The 17,624-nt window shown below is 36.9% G+C and overlaps 2 protein-coding genes across 2 annotated transcripts; one reads left to right on the forward strand and one right to left on the reverse strand.

The window, feature by feature from the left end:
• On the reverse strand, positions 1-6,850 carry PlexA (plexin A). Its single transcript, XM_073963003.1, has 2 exons — positions 6,536-6,850; positions 1-6,469 (listed from the first exon to the last, which is right to left on the reverse strand). Exon 2 carries the CDS (start codon positions 6,292-6,294, stop codon positions 238-240), a length of 6,057 nt encoding a protein of 2,018 aa, XP_073819104.1. The 5' UTR covers positions 6,295-6,469; positions 6,536-6,850; the 3' UTR covers positions 1-237.
• A 5,633-nt stretch (positions 6,851-12,483) lies between these two features.
• Positions 12,484-14,701, forward strand: LOC141390231 (uncharacterized). Its single transcript, XM_073963028.1, has 3 exons — positions 12,484-12,548; positions 12,615-12,824; positions 14,579-14,701. The coding sequence occupies exons 1-3, from the start codon at positions 12,523-12,525 to the stop codon at positions 14,589-14,591; spliced, it is 249 nt and encodes an 82-aa protein (XP_073819129.1). The 5' UTR covers positions 12,484-12,522; the 3' UTR covers positions 14,592-14,701.
• Positions 14,702-17,624: the final 2,923 nt, after the last annotated feature.

Below are 17,624 nucleotides of genomic sequence, written 5' to 3' on the forward strand. Positions count from 1 at the left end.
TGTTTTGAATATCAATATGTTGTTGGTTTTTGTTTTTATTGAGCCCAAATTGTTGGGAATTACAATTTGAATTTGTTTTCTTAAGATTGACTTTTTTACTCGGTATTTTTCCAATACGTTTTTCTTTGCTTATTAAAAATGTTGAACACCAATTAGTTGTTATGTTTTACTTTGCTTAATTCTTAATGATTACATATTACAAAATATAGTAGTTTTCACTGTGTCTGGGCAGAGATTTTACTCGGCTGACATGATGTTGTGGACTTGTTCTAATTTGTAGGCAAGACGCTGCTTCTGCGAAAACTCGTCCTCCTCTAATGTGACCGCCAACTGCTCGTTGTACTTGACCACATAGGTGTAGAGTTCGTGTAGAGCACAATTCGTATTGAATTCGGATGTGTGAAGTCGAGACTCCTCGGCCAGCATGGCATTCATGTCCTGATCTGAGATTGGGGGCATCTCTCGGATGTCGTGGTAGTAGCGATCAACCCATTTGCGATATTCTGGTATGTCTTTTGCGTAGAGTAATTTTGAACTGGGGGAGTCCTTACCCAGCCTGTGATCGGATGTGGAGCACGAGTCCATGAACGTTTGTGCGACAACGGATAGACACGAATCGACAATATTCGATTTGTGGATGTCGAAGACGAAATTAGGATTCTTTATGAGATTCACCCAGAAACGTAGCGGTAAACTATTGCTTTTCCAAGTGTGCACAACCTCGGGGTCAGTAATGCCATGCAACAAGGCCTGGTCATCAAGGAAGTCGAACATGTACTTAATCGCTAGCGGCAATGCTGAACCGCGGTGGGCAGTGCTGAAAATTGTCTCGAATAGATCATCGACAAACTTCTGTAGTGTACCTTTTGTGGCCAGAAGACGTGTCAAATAGATTTCCGAAACGAGCTTATTAACACGTTCCCCCTCCTTCTGGACATCGTTGTCGTGATGCTTCACCAAGTGCCAATATTTGATGCCGTTCTCATGCATGTCGTTATTGAGAGGGCTGCCGGCTCTGCTAAATGTGGGCGAAGATGATGTGTACTTGGAGAGATTTAGCGTCTCGTATTTATGCGATTTCTCATTTTTGTCTGACAAAATAGAGAAATTATAAATTGAACTTTGCTTGGGAACTAAGCTGAGAGCAGCGCCGTCTGGAACATTATAATGCTGCAGCGTGTTCAACTTTTTCCACTCGTTCTCAGTCTTGGAGGTTGTGTCTTCATCGTAAAGAATTACCCGACCGGTTGCACCCGTACGCCATTCAAGATCTAAGTCATCCTTTCTAGGTTTCTGACTAGCCGGTATGTTGCGGTATATCGTGTCCAAGCATTTCTCTTTGACTTGACCAATTGTATCGCAGTCTAAAACTTTGACCGGTACATTCTCAGTGTGCGTTGGTAACATATCCACGTTGTTGCAGAATATAGGTTGCTGTATAATACTGGCGTATACAGTCATGGGTCTGAAATCAATAAGCTGTCGAATAAGTTTCTCTTCACTTAGAGAGTAACGAGCTTCGTATGTGCATGCATCCACCGGACCCTTGTCCACTTGTCCTTTTACTGCACGGAACAGCATATATAGAGGTTCTCCTGCGCACTCCTTTAGAAATTTATATAAAAGGAAGGTAAACCAAGCACTTAACATCTTCTCGGCGACACTTTCTGTTCTTCTCAGTAAAAGCTTGGGATGACTTTTTCCTTCAATACATTTTTCAATGAGGTCGCTCAACAGAGTTTTCAAAATATCCGTGCAATACTCCAGCTTCGACTGCAATGTTACCATGATCAATGAAGCAACATTGACTCGCTCCCTCATGGAGAAATATCGATTCGATTCCAGGGTTCGTATGAATAATAGCAGGAATGTTTTGTTCATAATTAGCTTACCGAATAATCGCAAACCATTTTCTTTGCGAAGCAATTCTGGCCGTTCCCACTGGAGAACAATGTGGTCTTCATGATTGGGAAACAAAATCTTCATAGCATAGGTGCAGTAGTCCAGGAATGGTATGCCACCTGATGTTAAGTCTCCTGTGAGATCTGTCATTTCAGTCTGCAATTCAGCAAACGCCTCCTTACACTCTGCGGCTACTCGTAACTCTAAAATATCCATTTGTTCTTGCATGTTTCTGAGGACGCGATTCGATTCCGATGTCTTCTTTTTGTATGCCACCAGAAGGGCAACGAATATCAATAACAAAAGGATAACACCTGAAACAACGACAACAAAGGCATTTTTGCCAAGATCGTCCATGATATTCGGCGAAGCATAACTTAATACTCCGATTCGGTACTCCAAGGAGCGTCCGATGCGTACCACCACTTCCGGTCCCGAACTATCTTTGCTTTCTGGACTACTGTCATCGTCCGAGTCATAATTGTCTCCACCAAACGGCTCTAGCGGGGGCCGACACGTCAGTTGTTGTCGCGACAACGACGTTATATTGCACAACTTTTTACCAATAAATACTTTCACGTCGTTTTCGCTACACGCCCGATCCAAATGTCGTCCATTGATGGTTAAGTACTCGCTCTTATAGTACTTGACGCGCTCTTCAAAATTGTAGTAGACCGGATTGGGATAGAGCTCATAATAATTGTTATGTTTGGCTGAAAGATTTTGCACCTGCAACACGTGGTCCATTAGAAACCCGTATTCTAACTTCTGCGGATTCTCCGCCCCTGGCATATCGTCAGGACTGATCTCTACAGTTGGCGAATCGCAACTCATTTCGGTTGGTGATTTAACCTGACATTGGCTGAGGAAGGTTTTATTTTTGTAGATGACATACATGCTGGGCGCTTGTATATAATTGAAGTGAGTACCGATTACCGTAATTTCAGTGCCACCGGCTGGTATTCCTTTGGGAACTTTTGTCTCGCTGCTTCTGGTACCGGAGTATACTTGTTCAATAGTGGGATCGAGAACATATTTGAAATTGTATTCGTTAAATTCCCTTGGGCCATTATCGAAAACCATTTTAAGTCGCCCTTCTATGATGCCGGGTGACGAAGAAGTACTACAAATAGCCTGATTTTCATCCACACTGAGAATCTCGCATGGCAAATGATCATTGATAAATGCTTGAATGCGTGAACCGGAATTTAAATACTTGCCAATTATTCGTATCTGTGTTCCACCTGAAACAGGACCATGCCGCGGACTAAACGACGATATCTTTGGATCAACAAATTCATAATCTTCCTTCGATTCGCCACGGTAATCGCCTATTTGTACTACAATTCGGCCACTGCGGTACATTTGTTCGCCTGGGCTGTCAACTATGCAAACTATTTCCTTTGTATCAACGTAGAATTTCTCAAAGGGAGAGCAATTTATACCCGCTATGCGGACACCCGAATAGATATCAGAAAATTTCTTTCCCAAGTTTATGCCTCTTATTGTGATGTTAGTGCCACCTTCCCAGGGTCCAGTTTTGGGAGAAAAATAATGTATTTCTGGGTTAGGACACGTTTCCATCCGATTTAACCAATCAGTTTTGCCTTCATTGTTGTTTTTGTTACACTGCTCTTCGACTTCGCATGTGTTGGTCGAAGAACACCACCCGCAGTTGTATTTTTGTGCCAGCGCCAAACACATACCGCAACTGTCGGCCATATCACGACAACGATATATGACCACATGAATGTCGTGTGGATTATCTAAGGGCTTTGAACCACCCCAGATAACCGCAAATGTTGCTGTCAAATTGGGCGATCGTGACGTATATTGGAATTCCATGCTATCGCAGTAGATTGTATCGCCTAATAGCTGGGCATTCAAGCTAGTGACACGTCCTTCAATGTTGAATTGACACACAAATCGTGTTTGTACGATAAATTGACCGATTATATGGACTTTAACCTTAATCGACTTGCTTGTGCCCGCAGCTACGAGAATTTCACTTCCATCGCCTGTTGCATTTATGGTTGGGCAAAAACCTGGACCGGATCGATAACTAGGTCCAATTCGGCTAACACCAGTTACAAGGATATCATTGCGACAGTTTTCTGCTGTATCATGGGTACAACGATGCGCTTCGACGCACCAATCACAAGGAAACTCAGACGAAACACAACGGGTACACGACGAGTGGGTGCTACAATCGAAGAACGTAAAATCAGTCGATACCAAATCAGGGCCATTTCGTGTACGTACAGACAGTTTTGCTGTAAAGTGGTGTTTTCCTTGGCCGATCTGTGGTAACATATCTGTGCGCGGTGTTGTGCAGTTTACGCCGTTTCTTTTCTTGGTAGCATTTGTGAACAGGGCTTTGTCTTCGGTGGTAAATGCACATACCAAGTTCTCTTTGAGCTGTGGCAAATGGTCAATTATCAGTTCAAGGGTGCGCGCGGTTGTTCGTTGCAGTTGGTGTGGCATTACACTCGTAATTGTCGTACATTTGCCCGTTTTATAATTGATCCAATAGAGGGGATCGTTGACATCGTCCTGACAAGTTGATCGTGGTGAACACTTGTTTTCCAATGAACACCAACCGCAGTACGGGTCGTGTGCTCCCAAACATTCACCACATGTTTTGTAGCCACTGCAATCATAGACTTTCACTTTTGCTACCTGTGATTTGGACATAACGTACAAATGCATATTCTGATTATCGAAGAGCATGTCTTTAAGAATCGGCGACCCTACAGAAATGGGTATCTGGGCATACTCGTTGGCTACAGTTTTAGATTCGACCACGATTTTCTTCAAATATCCATTGCCAGTTCCAATGAAGACAACTGTATAACCGCTGGAACTCGTTGCCGCAATCGATGTCAGATAGTCTTTAAACGTCAAAACTGGGACAGCGGTGATCGGTTGATCGCCTCCAAGCGGAGAATTTACATCAAGACCACAGAAGTCTTCACCGATAGTTTGCAATTTTGTTGGCACACAAGGCATGTTGGGTGAGATGAAATCGAGGCCTCTGGATCCAACACCATTGAAACATGATTTAATATTCTGCATAAATTTTCGTCGTATGTCTTTTAATGAGTATATACAAAGCGCAGTGTTATCTGTCGATTGATTTCCACGTCCTTGTGAAAAAATTGCATAAAGGACATCATCTTGTGGCGTAACTGAAAGGCTCTCAGCCAAGTCCGAACTTGACTTATCCAAATAGGCCGCCTGTACTAAGTTGTACTTGGTTCCACCTTGATCAGAGCTAATGCAGTCTACTGGTATTTCTGTGTAGGAGTAATAGTTTGAATCCTCTTGGCAAATACGAACAAGTTTGGTAATGTATTCCTTTGGATTTGAGTGATGATTGTGCTTCAGTTGCGTTGTCAAAAAATATGAAAACTTCTCTGAACTAAAGCCGTAAACATACGTGACTAAATATCCTTCGCGCGCATAAGAGTTGATAAATGTTCGGGTACCTGTTGTCACAGCCGACGAAGCAATTTGAAACATATTCTTTTTCTGCAGAGAACGTGACGCGACAGCCGGTATTTCACTACGGTAAGGTGAATTGTTGGTATATGTTACACCAACATACATTACATTTGTCAAGGGATGTTGCGGTGGCCCAGGGGCGATAAATGCTACCGTCGACGAGTTTGCATCGTTTGCTACAACAGCATCCTGAACTTCCTGTTCAATGATTGACACATTCTGCAAATTATGAACGGTACAATTTCCTTGGAATAAGCTGCCACATACAATCAAACGGGAAGTGGAACGGTCAATGAGCAGCACTTTGTTGTAGTTATCGGTGGGCTTACGTTTCGCATGTGCAGGGCAATCCAATATCGAACACTCTACAGAATCATTTTTTGGACCGGTCTTTACGCTCTCGTGTATCTCCAAATCGGGTGATAGTTGATACAAATTGTTGACACCACCTACATAAACACGTCCCGTCACTGTATCCACAACCAAGTGATTTAGTTGAGTATCAAAGTGAATCTTTTTCGTAATAAAGTTGTTAACTGTTTTATTGCTGCTACCTGCGGTCGATGGAGACGTTGTTGACGAGTCCCCATTGTTGTCCGATTTATTTTCAATATTGAACGGCAGTGATTGGTTGGACGAGGGACTCGATGTATTGTTTGGATCTTCATATGTTAAGGCTGCCGATTCGAAGGCTTTATAGGCAGCGCTGCTAAATAGTTCGGCAATACTACTGCTCGCCCCCACTGAAACTGGAAGCTGAACTTGTGATTTTGTTTTTCCTATTGTAGAACTCGCTAATCTATTATATGTATCTATGCTGGTGGTGACATGTTCTTCAAGCAATGCCAATATTACAATGAGACGACAGGATAGATAAGCAAACTTCATGTTTCATGCAACAGACTGATTTTTTTTCAGTCACACAATTACTTTGGCTTAGGTTTCGCTGGTCGTGGTGCACTTCTATTATCTGGCAATTAATGAGTTGGGGATTGTGTTGTGGTATTGATATGAATAATTCGATTTGCGATTATTTCAAAATATTTAATGTAGTTGTGAAAATCTGCTCGCGAAAAAAGGACTTTATTAAAATTTGTACGTGTGTATGTATTTACTTTGACAGTCTTACCCATATCTATCGTAGTTGTCGCTTAATGTAGGTATGGCGAAGCATTTTATCTATATGTATTCTTTTTTCTTCCTTCGTTGAGTTCACATCAATGAAACATTTCTTCAATAATTTTAAAGATTTTGTTTTAATCACAATTACGGCTTAAACTAACATTTAGGATAATATCATTTATTTTTTTAATACTACTCGACACTTCTGAGAGATAATATAATATTTTTCTGTATTTCTTGTTTCGTCTGTTGTTGTAATAAAGATAAGATACTTCAAAAAAAAGGGAGGGTTAATAGAATAACCAGTAACCGAGACATAGTTACTCGACAAAAGCTGAGCTCGACTCAGGCAACGCCGTCAACAATGTGCGTTGCCACGTATTTTTGACGAAGAGTTCCCAGCAAAAAATTGCATAGCAGTTTACTCACTAGTACCCAAGATCTATTTATCAGGGGCTCAATTCTTGGCCTGTTCCCGTACTTTATAAAGTGGTAAAAGTCGTAAAAGTTGTAAAAGTCGTAAACGATTTTCATATAAATTTTGTGTACGGGAACGCAAAATGTGTAAAAGTGGTAAAAATTTTAAAAACTTTTTAGTTCTGGAACAGAGCTTCTGTTTCTATGAAAATGTGAAATGAAAACTTTTATAAAGGAGAAAACTGTCAAATGAAAAAATATAAAGGAAATATTTTTCATTTCAAATTTTCATACAACAAGAATCCAGGTACTCAATTCTGTTTCTATGAAAATGTGAAATGAAAACTTTTGTAAAGATGAAAACTGCCAAATGAAAAAAATATAAAGGAAATATTTTTCATTTCAAATATTCATACGACAAGAATCCAGCCCCAGGTCACGTAAGTAGCACAACAACAACACTACTTTCGCCGAAAATTCTTCAATAAGTCAAAACGTGTGTTTACATTTTCCTACAAATGATTCACAATAACAAACAAAATTGACAGATTGAAACCAATCAGCTTGTGGTTTTACGCCACCTTTCATCATGCTAGTACCCATGGTATAATAAAGTAGAGGTAGGCCATGTATGATAATCGCTGAAAAATACTATCCTGTAGCCATGGAGCAATAACAAAGGTAGATGTCACAGTCTATACAGTCGGACACTCAGGCCAAACTAGTTAGCCCTGACTATTTATTTTGCTGTCAAATACATTATTGTGACATAAAATACAAAGGAAATCAAATCACAATAATGAACAATCTATTATGTTTGTTGTCAAAAGTTGTTAACAGAACTCTGAATGGCCGACCTTCTGTAGGCCTTGGTAGATGTATAGTCGGTGTTACAAAAACATATGAACTTTAGAACTACTCTGTTTATTTTAAAAGTACCAAATAGAGTAAAAAATAAAAATCACTTCAGTTATGCTCCAGAATATTATTGCTAGATAAGTGTTCCACAAATAGCAGAAGTTCTAACCAAAACTTAAGACAGCGAAAACAAAAATGTCATCCTCTTATCTTCTACTTGAAAAGTTTGGCTGATCTTATCCATGTTTTCAATTTTAAGATTTAGTGCTAAAGCAGTTTTTGTTGGAACAATTCACTGATGAATCTACCTTTATAATTGCATAATGTCAACAACAGTAAAAAATGTCAACCCTGCTTTTGACAGAATAGGCCATAACAACAAAAAAATTTTAATCAGCTGTTAGCTTTTGCCTACCTTATACATTACTAGGCGTTTACACTAGACAGTTTGTCTTCAAATACAACTCTGATTTACTAACACATACATACATTTGTCGTTTGGCTACCAGCTGTCCATCGTTCTTTCACAGACAGCCGGGTTAACAAAATTTTGACATTTTTTTGTAAAAATGTGTGAGATAATAATTGAAATGTGTTGAAAACAAAAGAACATGAATAAAATTAAATATGTGAACGGAAAACAAAAGGAATTCGATGATTTTCATTCATAATTTTACAACTGTTTTTGCAGTTGTCTGGACGCCTACGTCACAAAGGCAAGTTTTGGTATTTTGACAATCAATACATGAACTCAACTGTCCTGTCATTTGTAAACGCAGGGTAATTGTACCATGCATGGTACAATTATTACAAGGTAGGCCATAGCAAACAGCTGATTATAATAGCTTTGTTCCTTTGCTTTTAATGGTAAGAGTGGTAAAAGAGAATAGTGTCAATATTGCTCAAAATTGCTCTCTCATGAACATATTTACCAGAAAAGTAAAGGAACGGAAAAATGGTAGATCTGGCAGCAAAGTCAAAAAGAAACATAAAAAATCAACTTTCGTCTTCACAGTTTTTAATTTAGTTTTGTCAGCGTTCGACTTTTTCTTCTGTTTTTCGTCCGTTTCCTTCTTCATTGTGAAATAATCGTCAAACAAAAGCCGAAAAATCAGTTCTGCCATTTTTTACCTGCTGAAATTTTGCTGGTAGGCTGTGGTAGAAGAGAAAGCCATTTTCGCTTTCTCTCCTCTCTTAAAGATTGCTTCCAGTTTTGCCACTTTTCGGGGTTAAGGAACGTTTTGCAGGTTAAAAATTGTAACAAATGGTTAAAATGGTAACCTCAGGTAAGTAAAGGAACACAGCTAATATTTTTCTACTAGTTTGCTTATTCTTTCAAATCTTTATACACAAAAGCTCTGTTCCTTTACGTGCAAGAATCTTCAAGTTTTACCACTTTTTACTCGAAAAGCGTTCCTTTACTTCAGACACAATACATTTCATATGGGAGCAGTTTACAACGTTTACTATTTTTGCCGGTTTTACCATTTTCAAAAGTAAAGGAACAGCCCAAAATTGTGTATGTACATACAGTGAGTGTCAAAAATATTCGGTTTTCAATTTGACCAATAATAACACCTCAGTATTTTAGAACCCCATACCCAATATTCAAAAAACCAAATACTTAAAAAAATGTTGGTCCTGTGGCAATTAAAAGATGTATGTAACATGGATCCATGGCAACCCTATCAGCGAGAATAACAAAGAAGAAGTTGTTAACCCTGTTTTCTATGCGTCAAAAATATTCGGTTTTTGTAACTTTTGTTAAATATTTTGGCAAAAAAGGTCAATATCGAATTTTTTCTGCAATTTGAGTATAAATTTTTATAATTGCGAAAAGAAGCTTTGTTCCTGTGTGCAAAAATATTATATTTCATAGCAAATTATTAAAATTTAGGCCTAAGGAAAAACGCTATCCTAGAAAAGAGAAAACTGTTTATATTTCTTTACAAAAACGGCAGAAATAAAGGGAATTTTTGCTTATTTTTGAATATTTAGTAGAATATAGTTGATATAATATGCAAAAGTCACGAAAATACAGAAATAATCGATTTCGTGAAACACATAAGCCAGCCAAACCAAGGACTGGGAGGGAAGGTAGAGGAATCTCCTGAAAATTTACGGCCAAACCGCTATTAATTTTCATGATTTTACTCTTCAATTTCATGATTTTACTCTTCTATGGAGCTCCATCTATAGACGCACAATTTCATGTCAAAATTTCAATGAAATTACTCTAGTGTGGCCCGGGACTTAATATTTAATTATATTATTTTCATTCATCTTTTCTATTTTTTATCATAATTTTGGTGTTTTCAGCACATTTTTTAATTTTTCTATTTTCAAAATCAACGAGAAAGAGACCTGCCAAGATAACTTTTTGAGACGTTCCGGCAGGCATTTGATTTTTGTTTCTAAATTTGAAGGCGAAATTGAAACGGTGGACAAGATATGTAAGTGCAATGAAAGAGAAGACACAATCTGCTATGATTTGAATATATATTAGTCCTTAAACGGTTTACTTTTCATTCATATTTTGCAGTTTTTCTAAAAATGTTTGGGTTTTTAATAAATTTTTAAATTTTGTATTTTTCCTGTCATAATTAATTTATTCGATAAATTCTCTCATTTGCTAGAGATGGGACATATTGTATCGTCGTTCTGAGAGTAATTTAAATTGAACAATGTACACAAATCGTTGTTCGTTCTCAAAATTTTGTATGGGAAATGAAGTAATTGTATCGTAATTTAGGGTCGAACAACGAATAGAGAGCGAATTACCGCCAGTCTGAACAAGGCATTAGTCGTGTCCCAATTTTTTTAGTCATTCCCATGCGTCAATGTTTTTATTAGCTGTGTTCCTTTACTTACCTGAGGTTGCCATTTTTACCATTTGTTACCATTTTTAACCTGCAAAGCGTTCCTTAACCCCGAAAAGTGGCAAAACTGGAAGCAATTTTTAAGAGAGGAGAGGGAGCGAAAATGGCTTTCTCTTCTACCACAGCCTACCAGCAAAATTTCTGCAGGTAAAAAATGGCAGAACTGATTTTTCGACTTTTGTTTGACGATTATTTCACAATGAAAACGAAAATGGAAAACATAAGAAAAAGTCGAACGCTGACAAAACTAAATTAAAAACTGTGAAATAAAAGACGAAATTTGATTTTTTATGTTTCTTTTTGACATTGCTGCCAGATCTACCTTTTTCCGTTCCTTTACTTTTCTGGTAAAAATGTTCATGAGAGAGCAATTTTGAGCAATTTTGACACTTTTCTCTTTTACCACTCTTACCATTAAAAAAGTAAAGGAACAAAGCTATTAAGAAAAAAATGCTTTAAACCGGTTTTTGCTTATAAGTAGACAGCGAAATTTAATGCAAACCCTATTTTTGGTCCGATTCATGTAAAATTTTGGGACTAGCCAAAAAATATGGCTTCTGATTCAATTGCAATCGAAAAATATGACATATGCAAAATGCATAACTTTTTGCATATGCAAAATTTATGCATTTTACATATTTTCTTATGCAACAAATTTGTCAATAAAAGGTACAAAATATTTGCAGGTAACATTTTTTTGTTTAAAATTCTTTTCAGACATGTCAATAAAATAGAGAAATGTATAACCACGGCCGAAAATCGGGAGGTATCGTTCTATGGGGGCTATATGAAGGCCTGAACTTAAACCGACTAATTTTAGGTGGAAAGTTGTTTACCCCCAAGGAAGACTTAATACCAAATTTCACCCATTTCGGAGGGATATTGAGGCCACAACCTTCAAAATACCAGAAATCCGGAGGTACCGTTCTATGGGGGCTATATGAAGGCGTGGACCTATACCGACAAAATACAGGTTGAAAGTTGTATGCCTCCAAGAAAGACTTAATAGCAAATTTCAGCCATTTTGGAGGGATATTGAGGCCACAACCTTTAAATTTTATCAGAAAACCGGAGGTACCGCTCTATGGTGGCTATATGAAGACGTGGACCCATATTGAGAAATTTCAGGTGAAATGTTTTATACCCCCAAGGAAGCCTTAATACCAAATTTTAGCCATTTTGGAGGGCTATTGATGCCACAACCTTCAAAATACAAGATATCCGGAGGTACCGTTCTATTGCCCGTAATTTCTAGCCCTAGGTAACCGGGTAGGTAGCTACCTATTAGTTATCTTTACCTACGCGTTTTTTAATTTATACGTGCCATTTACCGAGGCGTGCAAATTTTGAAAGCATGTGGTGATTTTCATTCATGATTTCGTAAAAACATTGCCACATATAAGTGTTTTACAATTTTTAACGCATTGGCAACGATCAACCAGGCAAAATCCTTGGTGTAAGTAACACAGCCGTTTTCGACCCGGTAACGTTACCTATGGATTGAAATTATGAAATTTTGCTTATAGCCCGTTTAGACTATACCCTTATACGTTGATTAAGGCCATTATCTTGATTTAAGTGCTTAATCCACCCAAATCCACCCTGATTTACCATACAAAATTAAATCAACTCAAAACTTGGATTTGTTTTAAATCAAACTTTAAATCGAAATATTTTCATATACAACACTGTTTTTGCTCCTAAAAATACAACTATTGTTGTCTGTACCAAAATTGGCAACTGAGTTCATGTGTCGTTTATTTACATTTTTCAAATAACTGTAAACACGAAAAAAATAGAAGCGGTTGCAAAAATAGAATAATTATTGAATAAAAATAAAATGGATGCAGAAAAGAAAGAAAAAAGGTATGCCTTTAATTTAAAATAAATTGCAACAATATATTTAAGAATTTACATGTTTATTTTTAACAGGAATCGAAACAAACAGAGTCGTAAACGCTGGTCACCAGCTGGAGAGGAGTTCCTACTAGATCTTTGGGAAAAGAATATGGATAAGCTTAGAGGAGCTAGGAAAAATTCGCATGTATATGCTAATATTGTTGCAGAAATGGCATCACAGGGATATATATACACTCCCGATGAGATAAAAAATAAGCTGCACAATATTACAAGCAGATTCAGGTAAAAAATATGTGATACTTTTTATGCATAATATACATATGTACAAAACTGGTAGCATTCGTGGCTCATAAGATTCTTCGAAGATTTTTTCTCCCAAACACATCCATATCAAAAACTTCCACAATTGTTTCGAGTACACTGGAAGTCTTATGCGTTGATATCATCAATGTCGTTGCCTTCATATAATTACAGAATGATAATTTTGTTCGAACACAAGTCCAAGAGATAACAGTCCGAAAGCAGTAAAAATAATGGGGGGTGACTCCCAAAATTAATTCAATTGCAAGATGAACTAGGTCATACTTTCTACCAACAGAACGGCAACATTTTGCACATAAAACCAGTTTAGAACTTTTTACAACAGATAATCCTTGAGTTCCTGGTTTAATTAGAATTTTTTTAATGGGGAAACCGATACGTCTCGATTTTTTCCAAGAACCTTACCATGTAGCAGTCAGCACCATCAAATATACTGGGTTCTGAAACACCATACGCATTAAAAAAAAACTATATATCATTATGATCATTTAAAAAGTTGTGCAAAACACAACTACATTTTATAATATTTTTGGAATTTTTGATATCATTTTCGATACCTCTGCCTACCCTGCGAAATCTAGCCTTCAAATGACCGAAGGCATTCTCCACAACTCTTCTCGCTTTCGACAAATGATAATTATATTTCTTCTCCTTGTCTGAAGCACCTACAGCAAATGGGTATGGCTTCATAATTGTTTCCGATAATTGGAATGCCGAATCCCCAATTATAAACACTGGTACATCATACCCACACATATTCTTCCTTTTATCATTTAAAATTGGGCTTTGAAGCAATTTTTTCAATTTGCTGCTCTCGTAGATATATGAGTCGTTGCACCGACCGGGAGCACCGACGTTAATATATGTAAAACGGTATCTGAAACGAACATATTGTAAGAACCAAAGGTTGGTATAATAATATTTATCACCTATAATCAACTAAAGCCAGAAGCACCATAGAGTACCAGCCCTTATAGTTGTAGTAATCATATGCCTCCTCCCTTGGAGGCTTAATCTCGATATGGCAACCATCTGTTAAATTCGAATAATAACAATTAATGGAAGGATTATAATCCATAAAATGCTGAACATACATATATTGTTGGTGCTGATTGGCAACAATATTTGTTCAACTACTTACCAAGGGCCCCGAAACACTGAGGAAACCCAAGACTCTCAAAACCTTTGACACACTCGTCCACTTTTTGTTCGGTCAAAATATTGCTGGGTAGATGTTGGGGAGCAAGTATTTCCCATACCTTGCTACAAAATTCATTAAATAAAATGCAAACAGTCGCTTTGGACACTCCAAATAAACGTCCAATGGTGGCGTATTCCGCAGACGACCGTAGTGTATATAACGATATGGCAATTCTTTTGTCCAGTGGAATACATTTCCTCAAGTGTGTGTCGATTTTTTCCATGGATTTAAGTTGATCACACAGTATATTAAAACGTTCACGGTCCATCCGGAAACTTTCTTTAAAAAAAGAAGGTGTACATCTAGGAATGTCCATCTCCCAGAACTTTCCATGTCTCTCCTAAAATACATAAACACATATGAACATGCGTATATAATTTTCTGACAAAGAGGACCTTACAAATTTCCAAATTCTGCCAGACATTCGCAGAGTCCGGGTGATCATATTTTGTTTTTTTATTAAAATTAACATTTTCATTAATATATTCCTTTTATCTTTATGTATATTGTGCAGCATCATTTGTTGACTTTCCTGCCGATCGCAGCACTGGAGAAAAACCTGAGTTAACACATCAATTTTTTCCATTTTTAATGTTCAAACAAATTTTTTTGCAAATGTTTAGTAAATAAAAAAGCGCGAATGTATACGTAAACAAAGATCAGCTGATTGACATTTTACATCATTTTAAACTAGTCTAAACAAGTAGGATTTGAAAGTTGGATTTAGAAATCGAGTCGATTTAAAATGACTAGTCTAAACGGGCTATTACAAGGGGGATATCTATCAACTCATAGATAACTACGCGTAGAAATTACGGGCATATGGGCGCTATATGAAGATGTAAACCTATACCGAGAAATTTCAGGTGGAAAGTTTTATACCCCCAACGAAGACCAAATACCAAATTTCAATCATTTCGGTGCAATATTGAGGCTACAACTTTAAAAATACTGAAAATATGAATACGTGGTCCTGTACTGACAAATTTCAGATGGAAAGTTCTATAATCCCAACGAAGACTTTATGCAAAATATCAGCCATTTAAGTGTGATGTTGAGGTCACAACCTTCAAAACATCTGAAATCGGGAGGTACCGTTCTATGGGGGCTATATGAAGACGTGTACCCATGCGGACAAATTTCAGGTGTAAAGTTTCATACCCCTAACGAAGACTTAATACCACATTTCAGCCCTTTCGGTGGGATTTTTAGATCACAAATCCTTGTATATATTTTTGAATATGGTTTTGCATATGCTCATTTATTTTGTGATAAAACGAGTTTCTGTCTTATCAAATTTTCTCTACGACCATCCTAAGCATATTTGCATTTGCATAGGATTTCGCTGTCTATTTATAAGTAATCTGTTAAAGTAACGACAATTCCCGTTATTTTTAAATATAATCGACAGAAGCGAAAAATGTAGTCAGTAGTGTTAGAGCTGTTGAAGTGTTCTGTATTTTTTGAGCATGTTCCACAAATTTCGTCATTCCCGTGGTGAGTATATTTTCCGTTATTTATGTTATAATTTCCAAATTAATGGTATGTGTATGTTAATCTTTTTAGTCTGTATTTAATTATTTTAAATTTTATAAAACAAAAATAAGATTTGCACATTTAAATTCAAGAATACTCACTTTTCCATCATTACCGTGCTTATAATTAATGTAAATTCGAGATTATTCAATCATTAGCTGTGTCTTTTTACGTGATAATTAGTAATAATTATTACAAATGTTTCAAATTTTGACAGTTGTATAAAGGAAAAGTTGCTGAAAAAAATGTTTCAGCAACATTTAGTAAGTAAGTCCCAATTTACATTAGGCGAGTTTACTTGCGGCAATTGTCAGTTTGTGGGTGAGAGAGGGTGTTGAGAGGCAAAGGGTTACCATATACCTCACCTGTCTCTCCATCAAACTGACAATTGCCGCAAGTAAACTCGCCTAATGTAAATTGGGACTAAAAAGACACACATTATGATAATTACACTATGATACAAATGTTGACAAAATTTTTTTGCAGGGGTTCTGATGCATATATTCGGTTTTGTGGGAGTCCATAGAAGACGAAAATACCTTTGGACTCTTTGGGTCACTTCGGGTTTTGATTTTATAAAGGCCTGCGTACATAAGCTGCTTTGCCTGATTGCCTTGCTTACCTGCTTCATTTCTGACGTAATAAAAATAATAGAATAAAGACGAAATTTCGAACTGGGTTGCCATCAGTTGGAAATTGGGTCGGCCTTCTTTGTTCTTTTATTTTTTATTGAAGCAGCAAAGCAAGGCAATCAGGCAAAGCAGCTTATGTACGCAGGCCTTTACGGTAAATGTAGTGAAAAATGGGCTTTCTTGGATTTTCAACTTTAAACGAACATTACTTCTTTTTTTCACAGCCGATTTGCACACCCTATTTTTTATTCGAAACGGGAGAATAATGTCTTTCGGACAAGCTATAGATTTTTAAAATCGGTTAACAAATGGCTTAGTAATAGTGGTTTAAGTGTGACAAAAACGCATTAAAAAACAGTAAAATGTTTTTCCTTGTGCTCTAGGCTGCGTAAACGATACCTAACGGTACAATTATTTACTGTTAGCAAGTAGGAAATTTAGTTGGCTTTCCAAAATGCTAAAAGCCAACGAAATCGGTTGAAAAATGAAAGCGTTATGGCATTTTTTGTGTTTTAACTTTTTGGTTTTTTTCAAATTTCCCTTTATAAAAGATTGGAACCTTAGCATGTATGATTTTAGTTGTGATTATCTTGCTTTACAATTACGCACAAGGTACTAATCTTTTATAAAGGAAAATATAAAAAAAAAAAAACAAATAGTTAAAACACAAAAAAATGCCATAACGCATTAATTTTTCAATTTTGGAAAGCCAGCTAAATTTCCTACTTGCTAACAGTAAATAATTATACCGTTAGGTATCGTTTACGCAGCCTAGAGCACAAGGAAAAACATTTTACTGTTGGTTTGTTCCAGTACTACACATTTCTACACATTTTTACTCCGATAACCGATTTTTCCTTTATGTTATCGAAAAAAATAGTAAAAATGTGTATAAATGTGCAGTACTGGAACAAACCATGTTTTTAATGCGTTTTTGTCACACTTAAACCACTATTACTTAGCCATTTGTTAATCGATTTTAAAAATCTATGGCTTGTTCGAAAGGTATTATTCTCCCGTTTCCAATAAAAAATAGGGTGTGCAAATCGGTTGTGGAAAAAAGAAGTAATGTTCGTTTAAATTTGAAAATCCAAGAAAGCCCATTTTTCACTACATTTACCGTTATAAAATCAAAACCCGAAGTGACCCAAAGAAACCAAAGGTATTTTCGTCTTCTATGGACTCCCACAAAACCGAATTTATGCATTAGAACCCCTGCAAATTTTCACTGTAGCACAGTGTTATTAAATAAATTTAACATAGTATTTTTTAACAAACCATAAAATACAAAATGGAACCATAATTACAAAGTAGAAATGCAGAGGAAAAATAAATAGTCAATAAGGAAAGGATCATGTCGACCTGGCCCGACTATATGATACCCTACACACT

The sequence above is a fragment of the Musca autumnalis genome, unplaced genomic scaffold, assembly GCF_047663935.1.
Source record: "Musca autumnalis isolate F117 unplaced genomic scaffold, ASM4766393v1 scaffold_1, whole genome shotgun sequence".
NCBI lineage: Eukaryota > Metazoa > Arthropoda > Insecta > Diptera > Muscidae > Musca > Musca autumnalis.